Genomic DNA, 20,283 nt, shown 5'->3' with positions numbered 1-20,283 from the left:
TGAGTATTGAAATGATGGCTACACCAAATAACAGACTTTCAACATAGACAAAACAGCTTTATACTGGAAGACGATGCCATCTAGGACTTGGCTTAGCTAGAGAGGAGTGAGTGCCTGGTTTCAGAGCTTCAGAGGACAGGTTGACTCTTGTGAGGGGCTGATGCAGTTGGTGACTTTAAGTTGAAGCCAGTGCTCATTTACCATTCTGAAAATTCTAGGACCCTTAAGAATTATGCTAAGTCTACTCTGCCTATGCCCTATAAAGGAAAAAGCCTGGATGACAGTACACCATGGTTTACTGATTATTTTAAGCCCACTGTTGATATCTTCTGCACAGAAGAAAAGCTTCCTTTAAAAGTATTACTACTCGTTGACAAAACACTGGTCATTCTGGAACCCTGATGGAGATACACAATGAGATTAATGTTTTTTTCATGCTTGCTAGCACAGCATCCATTCTGCAGTCCATGGATCAAGGAGTCATTTAGACCTTCAAGTTTTCTCATTTAAGAAATAAGCTGCCATAAATAGAGATTCTTCTGATGGATCTGAGCAAAGTAAATTGGAAACTTTCTGGAAAAGAGTTCACCTTGTAGATGCCATTAAGATCATTTGTGATTTATAGTGAGAGGTCAAAATATCAACATTAACATGAGTTTGGAAGAAGTTGATTACAACCTTCATGAGGAGTTCAAGACTTCAGTGGAGGAAGTAACTGCAGATGTGGAAATAGCAAGAGAACTAGAATTAGAAATGGAGCTTGAAGATGTGACTGAATTGCAGATATCTCATGATAAAACTTTGAACAGATGAAGAGTTGCTTCTAATGAATGAACAGATGAATCTACCCCTGGTAAAGATGTGAAGATTGTTGAAATGACAACATAGGATTTAGAATAGTACATTGACTTCGCTGATAAAGCAGTGTCATTCATTGACCCTGACATTTTTGAAGAATCAGTTCAGTCGCTCAGTCATGTCCGACTCTTTGCAAACCCATGGACTGCAGCATGCTGGGCCTCCCTGTCCATCACCAACTCCCGGAGTTGAACTCATGTCCATTGAGTCGGTGATGCCATCCAACCATCTCATCCTCTGTTGTCCCCTTTTTCCCCCGCCTTCAGTGTTTCCCAGCATCAGGGAAATGAGTCAGTTTTTCACATCAGGTGGCCAAAATATTGGCGTTTTAGCTTCAACATCAGTCCTTCCAGTGAACATTCAGGATTGATTTCCTTTAGGATGGACTGGTTGGATCTCCTTGCAGTCCAAGGGACTCCCCAGAGTCTTCTCCAACACCACAGTTCAAAAGCATCAATTCTTTGGCGCTCAGCTTTCTTAATAGTCCAGCTCTCACATCCATACATGACTACTGGAAAAACCATAGCCTTGACTAGATGGACATTTGTTGGCAAATTAATGTCTCTGCTTTTTAATATGCTGTCTAGGTATAGGCTGGTCGTAACTTTTTGTCTAAGGAGTAAGCATCTTTTTTGCAGGACAGTTATTCTGTAAAATTTCTCTCAATTCAGGTTTATTTCCACATGGTTAAATCAGGTTATACAGATGTGGCAGGAATACGACACAAGTGATGCTGTGGGTTTCTGATGGCAGCTTGTCAGATGGTGCAGGGTTTTGATTTGTCACATTAGGTGTTCACTTTGCCCACTTGAGTAAGTGGTATCTGGTCACCTTCTGCACTCTAGTTTTTCCCCTTTAGTAACATTTTATGATGTTTTGAAACAGTGTAAATATCATTTCTTTTTGGTCTTCTCTTTTATTCTTTTATTTCTTTTTGTTAGTATGGTTTCTTATATTTTCCAGTGGGGTAAATTTCCTTACTATCTTTATTAATTTTGATACTCACGTTTGCCATGGTCACCTGGAAGCAAACGTCTTTGTTCTTTTGACATGTCCTCGTGTTTCTCTGAGTGCTGTTGACCTTGAACAACACAGGTGCGAACTGTGCAGGCCCACTTACATGCAGATTTATCTCAGTAGTAAATACTACATTACTGCATGGACCCATGGTTGCATCTGCAGATACGAACAGCGTTAGATGTGGAGGGCCCACTATTAAGTTACGTGCAGATTTTCAACCGCACAGAGGGTCTGTGCCTCTAATCCCCTCCCCATGTTGTTCAAGGGTTAGCTGTACTACCTTTATTGTATCACAGATTGTTTCAGATTCGTGTTGTATTTCCCCTGTCCCAGCCCAGCAATCAGGTATTTCTTTAAGAAGCCCAGTTTTCCTTTAGGTGGAGAATGCATTTTAGGAAACATTTCTGAACTCTTGTAAGTGTGTTCATTGCTATTTGATGTTGCTGTTCCCAGACCTTATCAGTGAACAGAAATCAGGAATTCAACACCATGGGGTTCATTCTGGTTTTCTCCTTTCCCTCTTGTACCTGCTTTTTCTGATGGTGAGAAACCTGACTTCCACTTAATATATTTACCTACTCGGTCACTTCCTTTGTCTGTGATCATCTCCTTTCGGTGCCACCCTTTTCCCCTGTGGGCATCTTTTTTCTTATCCCATTTGAACTCCAATTCTTTGGGACAGAGCACCTGTATTTGTTAACAGTTAACTGACTGGGCCACTGAAGCTCTCCCATTGACTCTAGTGCTGATGTCTAGCTTGGCCTCACGCGGTAGCTTTAGAACTGATTCATTCAGGAGGGGAGGGAGGCAGAAGGGAAAAAGGAGGGGATTGAGTGATCATTTATTATTAAATGGGCCTTTCAAATATGATTTACCTTTTATGAATGATAATATTCACTGTGCTCATTTTGAAGAAGGAAGATGCCATTGAAAATATCCTGCTTACATTGTTACCTACAGGTTTAAAAGAGAAGACAATTGCCCTGTGAAAACTCTGGGTAGTATCACTCTACAGGAGGTTCTGTAGAAACATAATGCAGATACTGTTGATTTTTGAGGATTGACAGTTCTCTTGAATTTATCTTGACTATTCTTTCTCTTCCTAGAGTCATATTCTTCTTTCCACTAGCCTTATCTTTGTCTCCCCATGGGATTTTTCTACATACTTCATTTTGGTACTGCATTCCATTGGCTTCTGGAGTTGTGTTGTGATTCTCTGAAGGACTTGATGCTGTCATTCTGCTTCTTGTTTTCTTGAGATCTTGGAAAATTAAAAGTACTAGAGATTTGATTCCCATCTCGTTCATATTTTTCTTCCTTATAGACTGTTGTTTTACCTTTAGGGAATAAGAGGCAGCATAATTTGCACGTAGTATTTCTCTTTTCTGGATCATGTTTTTTTCAATGATGTATTTTTCCACCAAATGGGAGAAAAGCTTTTGTCCGCTCTTTGTTTACATCACTGAGACCTCCCTGTTGTAGCACTTATTTAATGGGAATGTGGGCTCTACCTTGGTTGATTGTAAGCTACCCGAGGGCTGTGAGACAGAAGTTTCTCATTCTTTCACTCCTCTGTGTAGCGCCTGATAAGACTAGCTCAGTTTGTGTGGTAGTCAGGCAGTTGTGTCCAACTCTTTGTGACCCCATATTTGGTAGCTTGTCAGACTCTTCTGTCCATGGAATTCTCCAGGCAAGAATACCAGAGTGAGTTGCCATTTCCTTCTCCACAGTGCTCAGTAAGTATTTAATAAATGAATTATTTGGAAAATTAGCCCATATATATGAGGATTGCTTGTTTGATGCTTGCATCTTTAGAGTCACTTCTTGTTGAGTTTCTTTTTAATATGTAGAGCAAGTAGGTTTTAAAAAAAAACTGTTGGACTTGTTTCTGACCTACAGTGTTCTGATTTGGTACTGGTTTTCTCCTTTCTGACAGACAGTCTGTCACAGTTTATTGGTTGTCCCTGTCCGAAGTCAAAGCTTTGACGTCCTGCAGACTGCCATCAGTAAGCATTTGGTAAATATACTTAAATTTTTTTCTGTTAACACAAAAAGCATAGAGATTCACTGGTTAAGATTTGGTTTGCCATAATCGGGGAGAGACTGAGTGTCCAGAATCTAAGCTTAATAATTTCATGGCCTCTCATCTGTGGTGAGAACTGAGAAATCTTGGTTTGTTTGCTGGCTGTTGCTAATTAATTCTGTCACCTTAGGGAAATGGCCCTTACTCTCTCTATATGAACAATGAAAGACCTTAAAATGATACCTTAAAATGACTTGAAATGCTTTCATGAACATGTGCTTGGTGTCATACCTAGAAGGGGTGAGGTGTGGAGTAGGGCTGTCACCTCACAGGCTTAAGGGCCTGGTCACTGGGAACAGTGAGCTTAGCCATGAAACTTACTTGTCTCTGGGCTTGTGGATGTCTCTTGTTCCCATTGGTATTGAATTCTCATTAGGTATGCTTGGGTTTTGCTTTTAACTTCCTCCAACCTTTACACTTTAATCTTTGACTTTTTACTATAATGATATATTACAGTGCAAGGAGAGCCCCCAAGGTTTTCTTCAAGGGACTGTCACTTGTTTGGATAATTTGATAGGCACATGCGTACCCCCTTTCTTTACTTGCCTCAAGTTGGAAGAGTACCACTTTGACTTCTCAGTACCCTTTTCTTCCTGCTATTAAACTTCCAATCCATATACATTGTATCTCCAAAGAGCCCCATCTTTTTTTTTTTTTTTAACTTCCACTCTAGAAATATATGCCCTCCTTTGATTACATTCACTATTCCAAGATCAGCATTCCAGTCAGTCTTGGTCACTTTCTTCAGACAGCCTGGTGGAAAGGTCAAGACCTCAGAGCCTGCAGACTATGATTACTCAACAGTTGGCTTGCAGGAGATTTTAACTGTGTATACTTAATGTTACAAGTTAGAGTCCAGCTTAATGACTGTTTACACAGCAGAGTCCAGGTGAGCTAGTGTACCATGATGTCCCCTGTCTGGGTCTGGGGCAGTGAGGCAGTCAAGAGTAAGTGTGGTATTACCTTACTCCATTGCAGATGATTTTCTTTGGTTATGTCTGAATGACCAGTTAAATCCAGGGGAAGGATAATTGTAAAATGAACTCTGGTTTGTGCATTTAATTTCCTGGGATGAGGGTGGTGCCAGATTAGCGTTTTCCAGTCTGAATACTCAGGATCATGTAAATGTGATTATTGGTATCAAGATTTTCTTTGGATGCATGAAATAATCCTTTTAAATAATGTTTTTGGCCAACAGTAGAAATTGTAACATCTAGAAAATTTAAGAGACTTTGTCTTGAAGGAGATGTGGGGAATTGGATCGATAGTATTTCTTGAGTTTAAATACTTTCAGTCATTTCAGGTAGCAGTTAGTTGTCAGAGGAAAACGGGACCTTAAGGTGTGGTGGGGGGCATGGCATGTATTGTGGTTGTACCGATTTCCACCAGTAGTAGTAGTAGTGTAGTCGTTAAGTCATCTCCGACTGTGTGACCCATGGACTGTAGCCTGCCAGGCTTCTGTGTCCGTGGGATTCTCCAGCAAGGATGTTGGAGTAGGTTGCCATTCCCTTCTCCAGGGGATCTTCCCAAACCAGGGATTAAACCTGGATCTTCCCACATTACAGGCAGATTCTTTACCATCTGAGCTACCAGTAGTGATGGGAGGTTAATTGTCCAGGTGATGGTGTTTGTTTTTATTCTGGGGAGAAGGGCTGTTGTGAAGAGGTCATTAACCTCATTTTTCTCTGCCTAGGTTGGATTGACTGTAATTCCTGACAGCACGGCTGGCTGTGTTTTGGGTGTTATCTGTAAGCTCCTGGATCATACGTGTGTACTTAGTGAAACTCTACTGCCGTTTCTGGCTTCTTGTTGCTACAGTCTGCTTTATTTTCTACTTACTTTAGAGAAAGGAGAAGCAGAACATCTAAGAAAAAGGTAACAGTTTTATACTCTTAAATTTTTAATTTTTTTCCTACTTGTTCAACTCCCTTCAGTCAGTCAATCCATAAAAGATATTTCCAAAATCTAATTCTTTTTTAGAGTTTGTATATCCCTCGCTACCTGCTTCTTTGTTCTTTTGTGAATCCCCTTTGTGATGTGGTATAGCAGTCTTAGTTTTTGTTTTTTCTTGTAAGCTACAAATTTGCAAAGTTAGATGGTATTGTAGAGTTTCTTGGGAGCTTTCCTTAACTTTGCTATAGATCTGGCAAGAAAATTCTGTGTTTTAGAAGGATGGACTTATTAATACGAGCCTTTGTATTTTGTTCGGGCTTCATTAGAACTAGCCAGAGTCAAATTTTAAATTCATGGGTTTAAGGAAATTGTTCTAAGATGCTGGTGTTCTTTAATTATTACTTTTGTTCCTATATAATTTTTAGACTAAAGCTTCTAGGATAGTATGGAAGATTTCACTTTCATTTTCAAAAAGTGTTCTCATGCTTATGTTCTTTTCGGTATGCTGTTTACAGTTCATTGCAAGAAGGTTATTAAACAGTCTTAAGAGATGATCACATATAAGAAAATAAAAATCATTCTGTCACATTTTGACATTTGCCTTTCAAGTCTTTTTTGAGCTTTTAAGTGTCATAGAAATATGTCATACATATGATTGTGTAAAATATTTAAATAGTTTAAAGAGTATAAACTGAACATCCATTTAGCTAAATTCCAGGTTTAGGAATAGAGTGTCGTCAGCATGCTCTATCCATGTCCTTTCCATAGTTAAATTTCTCTTTTACACCTCCAGAGATCACTTCTGTGTTATTCACTTTGCTGCCTTTATAAATGCACATAAAATTTTTAAATAAAAACAGTTCATTTTTGTTTTTCATGTTTGAAGAGTTTGATATAAAAGGAATTAGTGTATTTTTTTATGACTTGATTTGCATCATCGTGAGAGTTACTCATGTTGATTTAAGGATGTAATTCATTTTGTTTCTCCATACCAGGAGTCAGCAAACTTCTTTCTATGTAAAGAATCAGATGGTGAATATTTTAGGTTTTTGTCAGAACTTGTCAGAACTACTCAGCACTCCCTGATGCTATGAAAGGAGCATCACATGATACATAAATGAATAGGTGTGCTGTGTTCCAATAAAATTTTATTTACAAATACAGGCTGCAAGCAGGATTGGCTGTGGTCTGGTACCCTTGCTCTGTAGTATTCCGCTTTATGAATGTACTGTGACTTACTGATGGGGATTTTTCCCACAAAGTGTTGTGTGTATTTAAAACTTGGTAGATTTCACTGTTAATATCCTGTAAAATTTACACATAAATAAATAGATCTAATGGTACTTTTCTTACACATCATCAAACTTTAGGTCTCATAGCTCAAGAAAAACCTTTGTAAATAGCAAGGAACTTCTCCAGATTATAAAAATTTTATAATGAGCATCCCCATTTATGAAATAGGTATTTTGCTATTTGTCATTTCCTGTCACTTGAAATATAGGCCCTTCGTGGTATACTTATGTTTCAGAGGTCTTCTTAGTTTCTTATAGAACATTCTGCTTTGATTGTATATGGTTGGACTGAAAAAAAATTCAATGTGTTTAATACATTTTGCCTGTTTAAAAATTCTGTTTTAAAAGTGTGTTGTGCGGGGTATTGGAAAGTTTGATACTACCAGGACCATATGCATCTCTGGATGACATTACTTAGGCACAAGAAAGGATTGGCAGCCCGAGCCTTAGGTACTTAAATTTCCCTTTGGGGCTGCTTCTGCCCTCCTACACAAAGTAATTGTGGGATTACAGATAATGAGAGTGCCAGTCAAACTACTGGGAGCTTTTGATTTCAGAAGTGCTAACCAAAAAATCGGGCTCGACCAATTGAGGTATTCAAAACTGTGGCCACAGTTCTCTGAAGAAACTGTTGTGTTGTTTCCTGGACTCTGTTAATAAATGAAAGATCTGCTCTTCAACTGAGCCCTCTTGTCTTGTAGATAACAGTCTGTTCTTTTCTATGGTTTTTGACTCTTTTCTCTTTGTTGTCTTGAAAGTCAGGTTATATCCTAGTGTAGGTTTGTTATTATTTACCCTGCTTGAGACTTAACTTCACTCCTTTAACCTGAAGACAAGTGTTTTTTTTTTCAGGTATGGGAAGTACTGTTTTTATCTCTATTATCTCACCCACTGTTTCTGTTCTCTCCTAAAAACTCCTTTTAAATATAGGGAGCATCTGATTCTGTCCTCTCTTAACATCTTCCATTTTGCAAATTCTTTAACCCTTCTGTTGAGTTTTTATTTTGTCAGCTGTTGTTTTCCCTTTGATCCGTTTTGAGTTTTTACTTGGTTCTTTGTCATTCTTGCTTATTCTTCATTCATTGGTGTTAAATTTCTTGTCAGTTTGTTTTGTTCGCTGTTTCTCTGGTGTGGGAATTCTGCCTTGTTTTGGGGAGCAGGTCAGGCTGTAGAAATTGTTTCTCATGGGGTTGAAGAAACAACTTCATGTTTGGGGTTGTATAACTTCTCTGAATTCATCTGTTGTGAGAGTCTGTGGAGACCTCCCTATGGGCAGTTTCACATTTGCCTTTTCCTGGCTTCCAGCTCTCTGCAGGGAGCCCAGTTCTGGCTCCCAACCTTCTATACCTGGGGCTGAAGCCTTATCTTCCAACGCTGTTGGCTGTTGGAAACGAGTCCTAAAATCCCACGTCCAGTTCTGTGCCCCTGTGTATCAATAGGAGTTCTGTCAGTTTCTGGCACCTAGAGAGTTCACCATTCTAGCTTTTGAGCTTTGCTGTATTTTTTTTTTAAGTATATTATCCATATTTCTCTGTGTTTAGGGGGTGGAGGATTGGTTGGTATTATCTGACAAGAATATATCAGAAGTTTGCAGTTAGTGGAACTCCTGAAAATTATATATGAAATATTGGACTTTCACAGTTCCTTTAGAGTGGTTTAGAGCCATTGTTCTCTGTTGAGCTAAAATCTCAACTTCATTGGTTCTGGTTCTGTCCTTTAAATAATTTATAGTTAAGTACAGTTATTTTTGTACCATGACAACTCTTAGAAAAACCTAAGAATGACTCTTCAAATGGTTTTGCTTCCATCATTTGTGGTTCCCCAGGTCATCTTCTTTTTGACCTGACAGTTTTCTTTAATTGTGGTGTATGAAGGTGAAATTCTAAACCACTCATCCCCTTAGTATACTTAATTTGGTATGATGTAGAATCTATGAGTCCTTTTAGAAGTTTTGATCCAGTTATTTGAAATTCACTCAAGTTCAAGTAGAAAATGAATATATTGGGTCATTACAGTAGTGACTTGTTTTTTTAAAAAAACAAAACCCCAAAGGGTAGGAATTGTGCAGGTAGGAATTTGAAACCCAGGCAGAACCAAAGCAGCTTTCTTTAGTCTTTTCTCTTCTAGATTGTGTGGTTATCATCTCTGTGCCTTTGCCTCATCATTAACTGTGTCTTTCAGTCTGACTTTCTCTTGTACACGGCTGTCCTGACCTGGCCGTGTGTGGGTCCACAGGCTGAATAAAGTCTCCAGTAAGAGGATCTGGTTGCCTTAGGATGGATTCAGTATCCACCTTTGATGCAGTTGCTGTATGTGGACGTGGGAAGGAGGTCAGATGGTGAAAGGTTTGCTGCTTCTGTGTCTAGAGGTAGTCAGGTTTTCTTATAAAGTCTTGAGACTGGGACGGTTATGCACTCTTGAAACCGTAACAGACGAAGATTAGAGCCTTTAGCAGCCAGTGGACTTTTCCTCCATTTAATTGACACTTTTCTAGACTGTGGTTAGACCATTTAATGCTCTCATAAAACATTTCTGTTCCCGTTCTATAAAGTTACCAAAAGAATGATGCTCACTGAAATTTGGATTTACTGTCTCTGGTCCATGATAGTTCCCTGACTGGCTATTTTCTCAGATGCCTTTTGGTTCCTTGTGAACACATATTTGTCTGCAAATTTGCCCTGTTCTAACACACTGAAGAAGCTCAGAATCCAGGTCAGGGGCTTAGAGTTTCATGAGGTTCTTTTCTTATTCTTTTACCAGTGGGATATTCTCTCCCCTTTGACCTTTGGTATTGTACAGCAGTTGAATAATGTTCACTGGTAGAGAATCATATGTATGTACAGGTCTTTCTGTTCTCAGGTGAACTTTGTGTTAAATATGCTCACTAGGGTTTCGGGAATGCCTTGCCCAGGAAAATGCTGCTTGCTGGGCTTTCTGAAACCCCTAAAATAGGGCAACGCAGCTAATTCTTCACTGCATTTGCTTACTTAGCTCTCAATGAAACTCAGTTCTTACTAGTTTTGGTTTGTGGGGTTTTATCAGAAAAGACTTTGTTTCTCATTAAAAGGACATTTTTCCGTCTTGGGAAGTATGGAGAGGGCCCCTCTCCTCTATGTGTCCATTCACTGACAGGTTTCTTTGTTTTGCAGGGACAAGCTCTGGGGGGTCTGTGTCTCCGTCCTGGCCCTCTTGCCTCGAGTCCTCAGGCTGATGCTGCAGAGCCTGCGGGTGAACAGAGCTGGGCCTGAGGAGCTGCCTGTAGTGGGCCAGCTGCTCCGCCTGTTGCTGCAGCACGCACCCCTCAGGACCCACATGTTGACCAACGCCATCTTGGTGCAGCAGATCATCAAGAATATCACAGTAAGAAGCACCAACAGGGCCATCTACTGCTTGTACTAGGTTCATGGGCACGGAGGTGGTTGTGGGAGGCCAGGGCTCCTGCACCTTGACAGACTTCTGGGATTAAGCCCAGTGTGGTGGTTTCTTAAGACTTCGCCTGGCGTCTGGTAACTGTCACTGATTCCAGAATCAGTACTAAAAGCCTTAAAATACTCGAAATAAATTAAGGTGGCAGGCAGCTTAGTTGGAAAAGGTACAGGCATCAGAGTCAGTCTACCTGGATTGTGATACAGATTCTATTGATTGACTATGGTGATTTTGCAAGTTTTCTTTTTTTTTTAAACCTGTCTGAGCTTGTTTTCCTAGCTGTAGAAATGGAAATAGCAGCAACTTTGTTGGGTTTTGATAACCACAATGAAATCATCCAAGTAAAGTTTATACTGTAACTGACATTTATTAAGTACCCAACAAATGTTAGCTGTCATTAAGGAAATTTAGCAGGAATAAACTGCAGACCTATTTCTGGTCACTTAGATCACTGGAGAGGGGGAAGAAGCTGGAAGTTGTAGGCTTCAGCTTTGTCTAACGGTTCTGTGTTCACCTGGGGCAGGCAGCTCTGTTTCTTAAGGATTCATTTGGGTGTTTTGGTCTGGAGAGTTGAAATGAGGTTTTTTTGATTGGAGGAAGTTATTAATTGGTGTATATATAATAATACTTCAGAGTCATAGAGCTTATACATGCATAAACACAGGATATATTCTGAATCTTGTCAGTAATGGAAGACGAAGCAGAATTCAGAAATAGAAGGAAGTCAAGAATTTGGAGAATCAGCCCATCTGTATATGAATGACAAATTGAGCCCTGTAGAGTTATTATTCTCAGTTGATGTTAATGCAGAAATCATGAGATTCTAGAATGCAGAAGGGCAGATATACAGAGTAAGGGGCGGTTAACGGTGCAGTGTCATCAGTGCCTAGCAGAGGTGGGAGGGAAGAGACCCAACAAGAAACTGGTAGCACTTGTGCTTGAGGATGAGACTAGGAGTTTAACTCCCTGTGGTAATTCCTCAGTTAGGTTCCCTTTTCAGTGAGCTTTACTGTGGTATTTATAGATGATGATACTACTGCAAGGGACTCCTGAGATCTTGTTTGGGTGTGATAAAAACCATCAGGAAGCAGTTTTGGTACCACTCACATTATTCTTATTTTCTTTGCAGACACTGAAGAGCGGAGGTGTGCAGGAGCAGTGGCTCACAGACTTACATTATTGCTTCAACGTGTACATCACTGGGCATCCCCAGGGCCCCAACGCATTGAGTACAGTGTATTGAAAAGGCACTGCAGCACGTCTGTTGGAAACTGTTTATTCACATCTAATTTTGAAGAGAGACTGATGTCATAAATGTTTGTCATTAAAGCTGAACTTTTAAAGAAGCTGTTTATGAACCTTCCTTTGCACTGAAACAGGAAAATGCTTGGGAGTTGCCACTGATACACAGGCTGGCTTCTTGGACTAGCGTGTGATGTGTGGTTAAGTATATACATCCCATAGCTAAGTATGTATAAAATACAGAGCAATAATATGGTACCTCCTGTTATATTCTAAGAAACCAGCTGAATCTTTTCAGCCCCATCTAGGCAAACCTCATTCTGTGTGTTCTCAGTCCCAGTTCATTCAGACAGCAACAGACTAGTTTTTGGTTTCGTTTGGGAGTGGTTGCTTTTCACCTTGGAGTTGTGTTGTTTACAGAGGATTTCTAGCAGGATTTCAAGACCGTACTCCCATTGTTGTGAATTTTCCTATACCTAAGTGGTAGTTGGTCTGAGCTGCAAAACTCTTAAAAAATCATTTTTCTACTAGTGATTATTATTTTTGTTACAATCATTTTCACAATAATGATGTAATTAGCCAACTGTAAAAAAAAAAAATCCAAGTATTTAACACTTTATTGTTTCCAGTCTCTTACAGTCAGGACAGGGGTGGCAGTAATTTTAAAACAGAAGCAGTCCTAGAAATACCTGTGAGCCTAATATGTCTACATTCTTAGTAGCTTTGCCCTTAAAAGATATGAAGAACCCTGTAATCACTGATTTTATTTAAACCAAATGTTCTTCAAGAGCTGGAATGCATAGTTCGCACAGTGCCAGAGGAAAGGCAATTTGACAAGACGGCTCACCTCTGCAGGTCAGGCAGAAAATAGAAGTAGGTTAAGGCCTGAGCTGGCGCCATGCGTGAAGGATCCAGTCCGTAGGCCTGCCAACTGAGGCCCTGGTGCTAGGTGCAGCCGCTGGTGCCCAGCAGGAGGAACGCCGCTCAACGAGAGGACGCGGCAGCCACCTGTGGCCTCCAGAGGCTGACGCGGAAACTAAAACGTAAGCCGTCAACCGTATACCTAGGACAGCCTTACGACCTCTAAAAGCAAACACTGGGTCATGACTCTGGTCTAAAAATTATAACAGGATGTGGTGTCTGTAATGAAGTCCATTGCATTTGACTCCAGAAAAGTAGTGAGCTGAAGGCAGTTGCTGTGGGCCAGGCTCCTCCCCATCTCACTTAGGTTCTTCAGACTGGAGTCAACAAAGCCAGGCTTGCACCAGCTGGCAGGGAGAAATCCCAACCCAGCAGATCTTCAGTGCTCACTTTTCTTAGTTCTGCGTAGAGTTATTATAAAGTCTTCTTTTCCAGTCCTACTGAAGTGGAGGCAGATGGGCAGTTCTGCACAGGTATGGACTACCCTGGTCCTTTCAGTGCAGCTGAAGAATTTACAAAACAGTGCTATGTGAGAGCAGAAGGAAAACATTTCTTTTCAGTTGTTACCACATTTTTAGGCTAATAAGGCTTTGGGATATTAAAGTTGCGTAAAGTGTAAAAGCTAATCAGAGAACTTGAAGTCTGCACTAGCTATCCGAGCCCCCCGGGCACAGTCTTCCTCCTTAGGCAGTCGAAGCTTTAGTTTGTTTCTTGATGGGTTAGCTGATTGCAGATTGTAAGAAAAATTCTGTGATTTCCCACTGTTCTCAAGGAGGTGAATACACTGCAAGTTGCTCACTGTTAAATAACAGATACTCAAATTATTAATGCTGAAGGGCAGGGTGGGGAGGAAAAGGGGTTTAGGTTTGGACTATCCATGGGACCCAATAAGGTGATGGCTGGTTTATGGTAGAGACAGGATGACATCAGCCCCTCCTTTTCCATCCTCTCAAAGATACTTGACATCTTTTTAAGGAAGAACCTTGACTGTGAGGGGGCAGGTGCCTGAGGAGCTAGGACTGGAACGTAGGTCTTCAGTTTGCTTGAAATAACCACTATGATGCTGCTTTCTCTGCATCTCCTCTTAACACGACAGTTAAGACAGGATGCTACATTTGGAAAACTCGTGGTGCACTCAACCCTCTCACTTAACAAATGAGGATGCTGAGGCCCCGAGGAGTTAAGAGACACTGTGGAGGCTGTATTGCTGAATGTTGCTCCTAACTTGCTGTGAAGCAAAGAAGCAAGCATGAAAGGTGAGTAGTTTTTTTAAAAAGTTACAAAGGTAATCGTTCTCTTCTGTTTTTATTACTGTTATTCAATAAAGCTGAAGTGAACTGTTTCGGAACTCTGATGTTTTCTGGCTGCTTTGCTGTATATCAAGTCGTCTTGTCCCCTGCATACCCCTCTGTAGGTGCAGGGATATTCTGCATTCATACAGGGGGTACCATTTTTACTAAGCCGTGGTTATTCCATTCATTGGAACGGGATTTTTTTAGAGGAAGTTTTTAATGAGATGGACCCCAAATTTGGGACACTTCTCTCTCTCTCTCTCTCTCTCCTCTGATCCATTATTACGCTGCTGTTCTTTGTGGGTGTGGGTGGTTCGCAGGTGGGTGGGAAGACTGGGGAGAAGGCAACTGTTTCCTGGATGCATGTAAAGAAACAGTCCAAGGAGTTTGTTTCTTTGGTTTATCCAGCTAACGTTCTATTCCTTTTAAGAGACAAAAGCACTACTAACATCTCTCCTTGAGTTGAAGGTTAGGAGCCACAATCTGAACTCAGATCTGAGCACCTACAACATGCCCAACAATGCACTAAAGCTAAGTGAACAGTGAACAAAAGTCAGACATCCTTAACTCTATGGAATTCTCAAAGCAAAAAAAATTAAAACTTTTAAAAAACTTTTTGGCTGTGCCTCAAGGAATGCAGAATCTTAGATCCCTGGAGTGGAACCCACACTCCCTGCAATGGAAGTGCAGACTGCCAGGGAAGTCCCTCAAAGCAAAAATTTCTACTCAAGGTAAAGACTAAAACAAACGGCTTGTCTTCCTTGGTTCAGTTGGCCATCTGTGATGCCATGTTGCAGAAACAAATATGTCTGTCCAAGTCATGCCCATTTCATGGAAATTTATAGACATGTATTCTGAATAAAACATGGGCTGCAGCTAACTAGCTTGCTGCTCTGCCCATCAGCCTTATTCACAGGTTAACGATTAATGTGGGTAGGTAGGTGGGCCTCATAAAACCTTTGTCCCCAAGCTTGGGTTCAGGAAAAGATTCTCTTCCGTCCTCATCTATTTTCAAGCCAGTGTAGGATAAACAAGCTGATAATTCATATATAGTTCTAAGAAACTATTAATGTTATTTTGTTTCTTCTGTCTTTAACTGTGAGTCCTTTAACTTAAAACCTCTTACGCTGTTAAACATCTTCATTTTTAAAGAACTGATAGTCTTGGACTTTCTTGAGACAGTGTAAAATAACAAAATACCAAAAATGCTACATCTTAAAGTAATTTTATCTAACAGTTGTTTTTGAAACTATTCTTCAGTTCACTCAAGATAACTAGAGGTGTGTGTGGTTTTTTTCTTTCTTTTAAACCTAGAACTATGGGCCTGATTCCTTTGAGTTTCTAATTGCCCTGATCAGCTTGCCTATGTTACATGAATTGCCCAACTCTTATTAAAGCTTTGGTAGTAATTACTGTCCCCCCATCTCCAGATTTTCCCCCATCAAAAACTAAATGAATGTTAAAGTTCATGCTGACAGTCATTATTCACCTCCCCAGCTGCACCCTGTTCCCGCCGGATGACTGGATCAGGGACTGGGGGGAGCGTGTTGCCATAGCCACCTATGAGAAACACTAGACTGGCATTAACTGCTGACAGCACTGAACTTATCACCCACGTTTAATGCTGGCATGAATGGAGGGGCCCTGAGTAAGACACTCTTGTCTTGGGCTAAAAAGAACGTTCCCTGAACTGCTCCTGTGTGAGTGAAAGTGTGGACAGTTGAACCTGAGCTGGACCTGCTATTAAAATGTCCTCCTGAAGTGGCCCTAAAAGGCAAAAGCCAGAATTTGTAGTAAAAGGACTTCGTCCCATCTTTGAGGAGGAGATTGTGGACCTTAATGGGAAACCAAAACAGAACAAGAACTCCCAGGATATTACTTTAAAGAATAACACTATTTGTGCTTACCCCTCCTGTATGTGAACAAGTATGGTAAAGTGATCAGTAATAGGTGCCATTTATTATTTCTGCTGGAGGTAATGTTACAGTTTGGGGTTATAAAAATAACTTGTCTCCTCTGAAGAAGAGATGTTTATTGTGGTGATAATTCCATGAAAGGGGGATGAAAAACATGCAGTCCTGAAATCAACTGGCCATTGGAACCCCCTGGCAGTCTGCTCTAATGTCTCCACCTTTGGGGATTAAACAGAAAAGGGAAGTGTTTCTCACATGGTCTCCCCTGTCTGCTTTGCCCATGTAGGGACTGCCTTACCTGAGTTGAGACCCAGCACAGAGCGGGCTTTTGAAGATCTTGTGGGCTGACGTACTTTCCCTTCTTGAGAACCTGAAATCAACCAACAATTATCTGTTTTTTAACCAATGACAGCTGTAGCCTGACCAAGTGCTGAATTTTTTATTGAGGTAAAGCCTTGAGTTTGCAGGTGTCCACCAAGATAAATTAGGTATGTGGAGAACCACATAGGTCCAGGTCTGGAGATTGTGCTACCAAGGCCACAGATCGGTTTGTGAAGGTGCCTTAACTTTTGTTCTCTCCATCGAGGAGTGAGTCAGGCACTTTCCAGAGCTGAAAGGGTTTCAGTACGCAGCAGTTTATTTGCCAAACAAGCATGTACTGTACTGCTTGGATCCGGGGTGTTCCCATAGACAGACAGCTCTGTGCTATCTAAGCACAGGGAAGGTCAGCATGAGGCAGGCAGGGTCGGCCTGGGTCTGGGATCCTCTAACGAGAATTTAAGGGGAAACCTGGCAGCAGTCTAGAGAGCTTGTGTGGTGAGGCTTCCATCAGGAGGCCCAGCAGACGATCTCTTGACAGTAAGGCTCTCTTGGTTGAGATCAGAATGCTTCATGAAACCAATTCCAACCCAGAGTTGCTGCAAGGGAGGCATAAACATGATGAGAATTCTCTTGGTGCCTGGCTGTTTAATAAGTTCCTACCTAAATGGAGGTTTGCCCAATGTAGTTAAATCCTGTTTCAAAATCGGAGGTGACACACTTCGGGGGTGCTACCATAAAGTACACAGAAGGACAATTACCGTAGATCTGCTTGAGCACTGAGTGCCTGGTGGGCTTGGTGCCTGAGCTGCCCTTGGGTGGACTCTTGGTGGTCTTGCTTACTGCCATGGTTTTTGGGGGTTTCAGTTCCAGTTCCTTCCTCCAAACCTGGAGAATCAAAGCCAGGCACTCTCGGTTCCATCTGTCCATATCTCTGGCTCCAAGCTGCTTCACGTGCAGGAGGTGCGACAGGTGCTTCCTGAGCTGGTAGCTGGGGAGTCAGAGGAGGGCAGAGAATTTAAGGTCATAGTACTGAGAAAACCAATGTCACCTGAAGTTCCTAGAAGCTATAGGATAGTAGTTGCTGAACTCTTGTGAGATTCATTCAAACTCCCATTCCTAATTTCAGTGGCAGTATGTTGTATATGGAGTTCTGTCCCTGTCCATCAGTTATTTGCTGAACTAGGTATCACTTAGATGAGTCCTTGCCAAAGTGGGACAGGCCGATGTGTAAACAAATGAAGTATGAGAAGTACTATGTGAGAGCTAGGAGCTAGGTGGCTGGTGTTTGTGCTGGGTTTTAAGGGATAAGTGAAAGCTTGCTAGGCAGGGAAGGGCATTCTGGGTAGCAGAATTGACATGATTAGAGATGTGGGCATTTGTGCATGAATCTTTACTAGTGGAGAGATGTGTGCAAAGGATTATGTATGTGGTAAGGCAAGGAGGATTGGACGCTGGGCCCCACTGTGGAAGGAACCAGCATTTGGTCAGGGCCTCCTGTATACCAGGCACCGTGCCTGTGGTTAAGTCTGAAAGTAAACCTGTAAGGTAGACGTTATGAAGCTGACAAAGGCTGAGTATAGAGGGGAACATCATCAAGATGGTGACATAAGTCCTTTTTGACTGCTCCCCATCACAAGAACAGCAGCTAATATTCATGGATAAGACAGCAGTGAGAAAATCCTGGAACATGGGGATGAGGCTAAAGCACCCCCTGCTCTAGAGACCGAGACAGATTTAGAAGGGTAACCGTTTGAGCAGCTCCATGCTGACAGCATTGCCTTCCCCCAGGCTGGCACAGCACCACATGGAGAGGTCTGCCCTGAGCCTGCTATGCTTCCAGTGGGAAAAGAGCCCAGGGTGGACATGCAGCTCCCCCAGCATCATGGGTTGCTTCTTGGGAGCAACTCCAGTCTTACTCCATGGGGACTGCAAGGGACTCTGGGACTTAAGTACTGGGAATACAGTGATGTCAGAGAAGGAATGAGGGGCTTGTAATAACCAGCATAGGGATCTTGGCAGAGCCTGCCTGTAGAGTCCAAGTAGTAGTTAAAACCAGTAGCTCTGTTTAGACTCTGTAGAAACAAGATGGCAGCACAGTCTGACCAGGGAGCCCACTGGTGTTCAAGTTTCCCTGATCCAGTTTCTTGTACAAAAAACCTTGCTGGCCTTGGAGCCTAGTCTGACTCTGCCCCAGCAGGAGAGCTGAGTCATAGCCCAGCCCATGGCTGAGTGTAGTTTCTGGTCGCTTCCTGACCAGAAAGGCTGGCCAGACCACCTGGAAGCTGTGTAGCCCAGCAATGCTCAATGCAAAGCAGGCAGAGCCGATCATCCACAAAGCCAACAGCATTGTTCAGCCAGGGACCTTGGGGAGCAGGGCAGCTTGAATTAAGATCACGAAGAAGCCACCTTTGGAACCAGTTCGTCACTCTGCCTGGGTAGGGAAAATAATTCCAAGCCCTACCAAATACAGCCTTCAGCCCGTCCAACCGGGGACCTCACCAGAGTACGCTCTTGAAACCCATCCCATAGTCCTTAGAGTAGCACTTGGAAAGAGGACTGCCCGTGGCTTTCCCCCTCTACAGAATAAAACTAGTGGCTGTGTCTGGCCAGGGAATTCAGTGCCCATGCTGGGGCATCCTATCCAACCAGAGCCAGAAGGTAAATCCTAGCTCTGCCTACTGCCAGTCTTGACTAAGTATGCCTGACCAGAGAAGCTGGGCAACTTGCAGAGCCCAACCTACAGCCTCATTTGAGCAGGGAACCAAAGCAGCAGTCCTGTCCACCCACCGCCACACAGTCTTAGAGCTTAGGCAGCGGCCTTGCCCAAAAAGAGAAAGCAAGTCCCACCTGCCCAAGTACATTATCAGCAGACACATCCAGAAACCCAAACTGAGCTCAGTGTTGAAGAACCGTCTCTGCCAAAGCAAACTTGTGAGAGGAGACTGCTTATTCAAATGCATAGATGCCAACATAAGGAACCAAAGATACAACTCCCCCCACCGCCAAAAAAAAAGAAAAACCACAGGTAAATATGATACCAAAGGAAATAATGATATTTTAAGATACTTTATATAAGCTTCATGGTAATCACAGGGGTAAAACCTGTACTAATTACACCAAGGAACATGATAAAGAAGTCAATGCAGATTGATACCAGAAGGCATCAAAACACAAAAAAGACGGTAGGATAAGATGGAACAATGGATCAAAAAAACAAGACAGCAAAACTGCAACAGTATATCCTTACCTACTAATAATTGGGCTGAGGTAGCACTAGTGGTAAAGAACCTGCCTGCCAATACAGGAGACGTGAGAGACGTGGGTTCGATCCCTGGGGTGGGAAGATCCCCTGGTGGAGGGTGTGGCAACCCACTTGAGTATTCTTGCCTGCAGTATCCCATGGACAGAGGAGCCTGGAGGGCTACAGTCCATAGGGTCACACAGACTCGGGCATGACTGAAGCAGCTTAGCACACATGTACCAATAATTATTCTAAATGTAGAAAATTTAAAACAGAACTACCATATGACCCAGCATTCCCACTTCTGAGTATATAACTGAAGGAGATGAAAGCAGTACACTGAAGAGATCCCTATATCCACAGCAGCATTATCTTAAAATAGCCAGGACACAGAATGTCCTATGGACAACAGATGTGTCCACTGAGGGATGAATGAATGAAGAAGTTGTTTTATATGTACACACACAATAGAATACTGTACATTATATATGTATTATCAGTTCAGTCACTCAGTTCTGTCCGACTCTGCGACCCCATGGACTGCAGCATGCCACGCTTCCCTCCCTGTCCATGACCAACTCCTGGAGCCTACTCAAACTCACGTCCATCGCATCAGTGATGCCATCCAACCATCTCATCCTCCGTCATCCCCTTCTCCCACCTTCAATCTTTCCCAGCATCAGGGTCTTTTCCAGTGAGTCAGTTCTTCGAATCAGGCGGCCAAAGTATTGGAGTTTCAGCTTCAGCATCAGTCCTTCCAATGAATATTCAGGACTGATTT

The 20,283-nt window shown here is 42.0% G+C and overlaps 2 protein-coding genes across 22 annotated transcripts in view; one reads left to right on the top strand and one right to left on the bottom strand.

Moving 5' to 3' along the window:
* The window catches only part of TEX10 (testis expressed 10), a 46,846-nt gene extending 34,928 nt beyond the window's left edge, over positions 1–11,918 (top strand). For 2 of the 4 annotated variants that reach the window (XM_086416095.1, XM_086416092.1), the window contains exons 12-15: positions 3,815–3,895; positions 5,655–5,836; positions 10,296–10,506; positions 11,702–11,918. In XM_086416095.1, the coding sequence (XP_086272221.1) occupies positions 3,815–3,895; positions 5,655–5,836; positions 10,296–10,506; positions 11,702–11,815 (588 nt within the window). In that variant the 3' untranslated portion in view covers positions 11,816–11,918. The remainder of the gene's footprint in view (positions 1–3,814; positions 3,896–5,654; positions 5,837–10,295; positions 10,507–11,701) is intronic. The other 2 variants (XM_086416096.1, XM_086416093.1) reach the window with 1 other exon arrangement.
* Positions 11,919–12,413: 495 nt separating this feature from the next.
* The window catches only part of INVS (inversin), a 135,601-nt gene continuing 127,731 nt past the window's right edge, over positions 12,414–20,283 (bottom strand). For 11 of the 18 annotated variants that reach the window (XR_015169975.1, XR_015169976.1, XR_015169972.1 and 8 more), the window contains 3 exons: positions 17,020–17,249; positions 16,239–16,310; positions 12,414–13,533 (listed from right to left, as the gene is read on the bottom strand). Coding sequence is in view for 12 of the 18 variants with exons in the window: in XM_086416086.1 (XP_086272212.1) it covers positions 13,358–13,533; positions 16,239–16,310; positions 17,020–17,249 (478 nt within the window). In the remaining 6 variants the exon portion in view is untranslated. Of the gene's footprint in view, positions 13,534–16,238; positions 16,858–17,019; positions 17,250–20,283 lie in introns of those variants that run through there. The other 7 variants (XR_015169974.1, XM_086416076.1, XM_086416083.1 and 4 more) reach the window with 3 other exon arrangements.

Source organism: Bos grunniens, chromosome 8 (assembly GCF_055505025.1).
Source record: "Bos grunniens cultivar Pamir isolate PY7600 chromosome 8, Bosgru_T2T1.0, whole genome shotgun sequence".
In the NCBI taxonomy this organism is placed as follows: Eukaryota; Metazoa; Chordata; class Mammalia; order Artiodactyla; family Bovidae; genus Bos; species Bos grunniens.
This window is presented reverse-complemented; position numbering and strand designations above follow the sequence as displayed.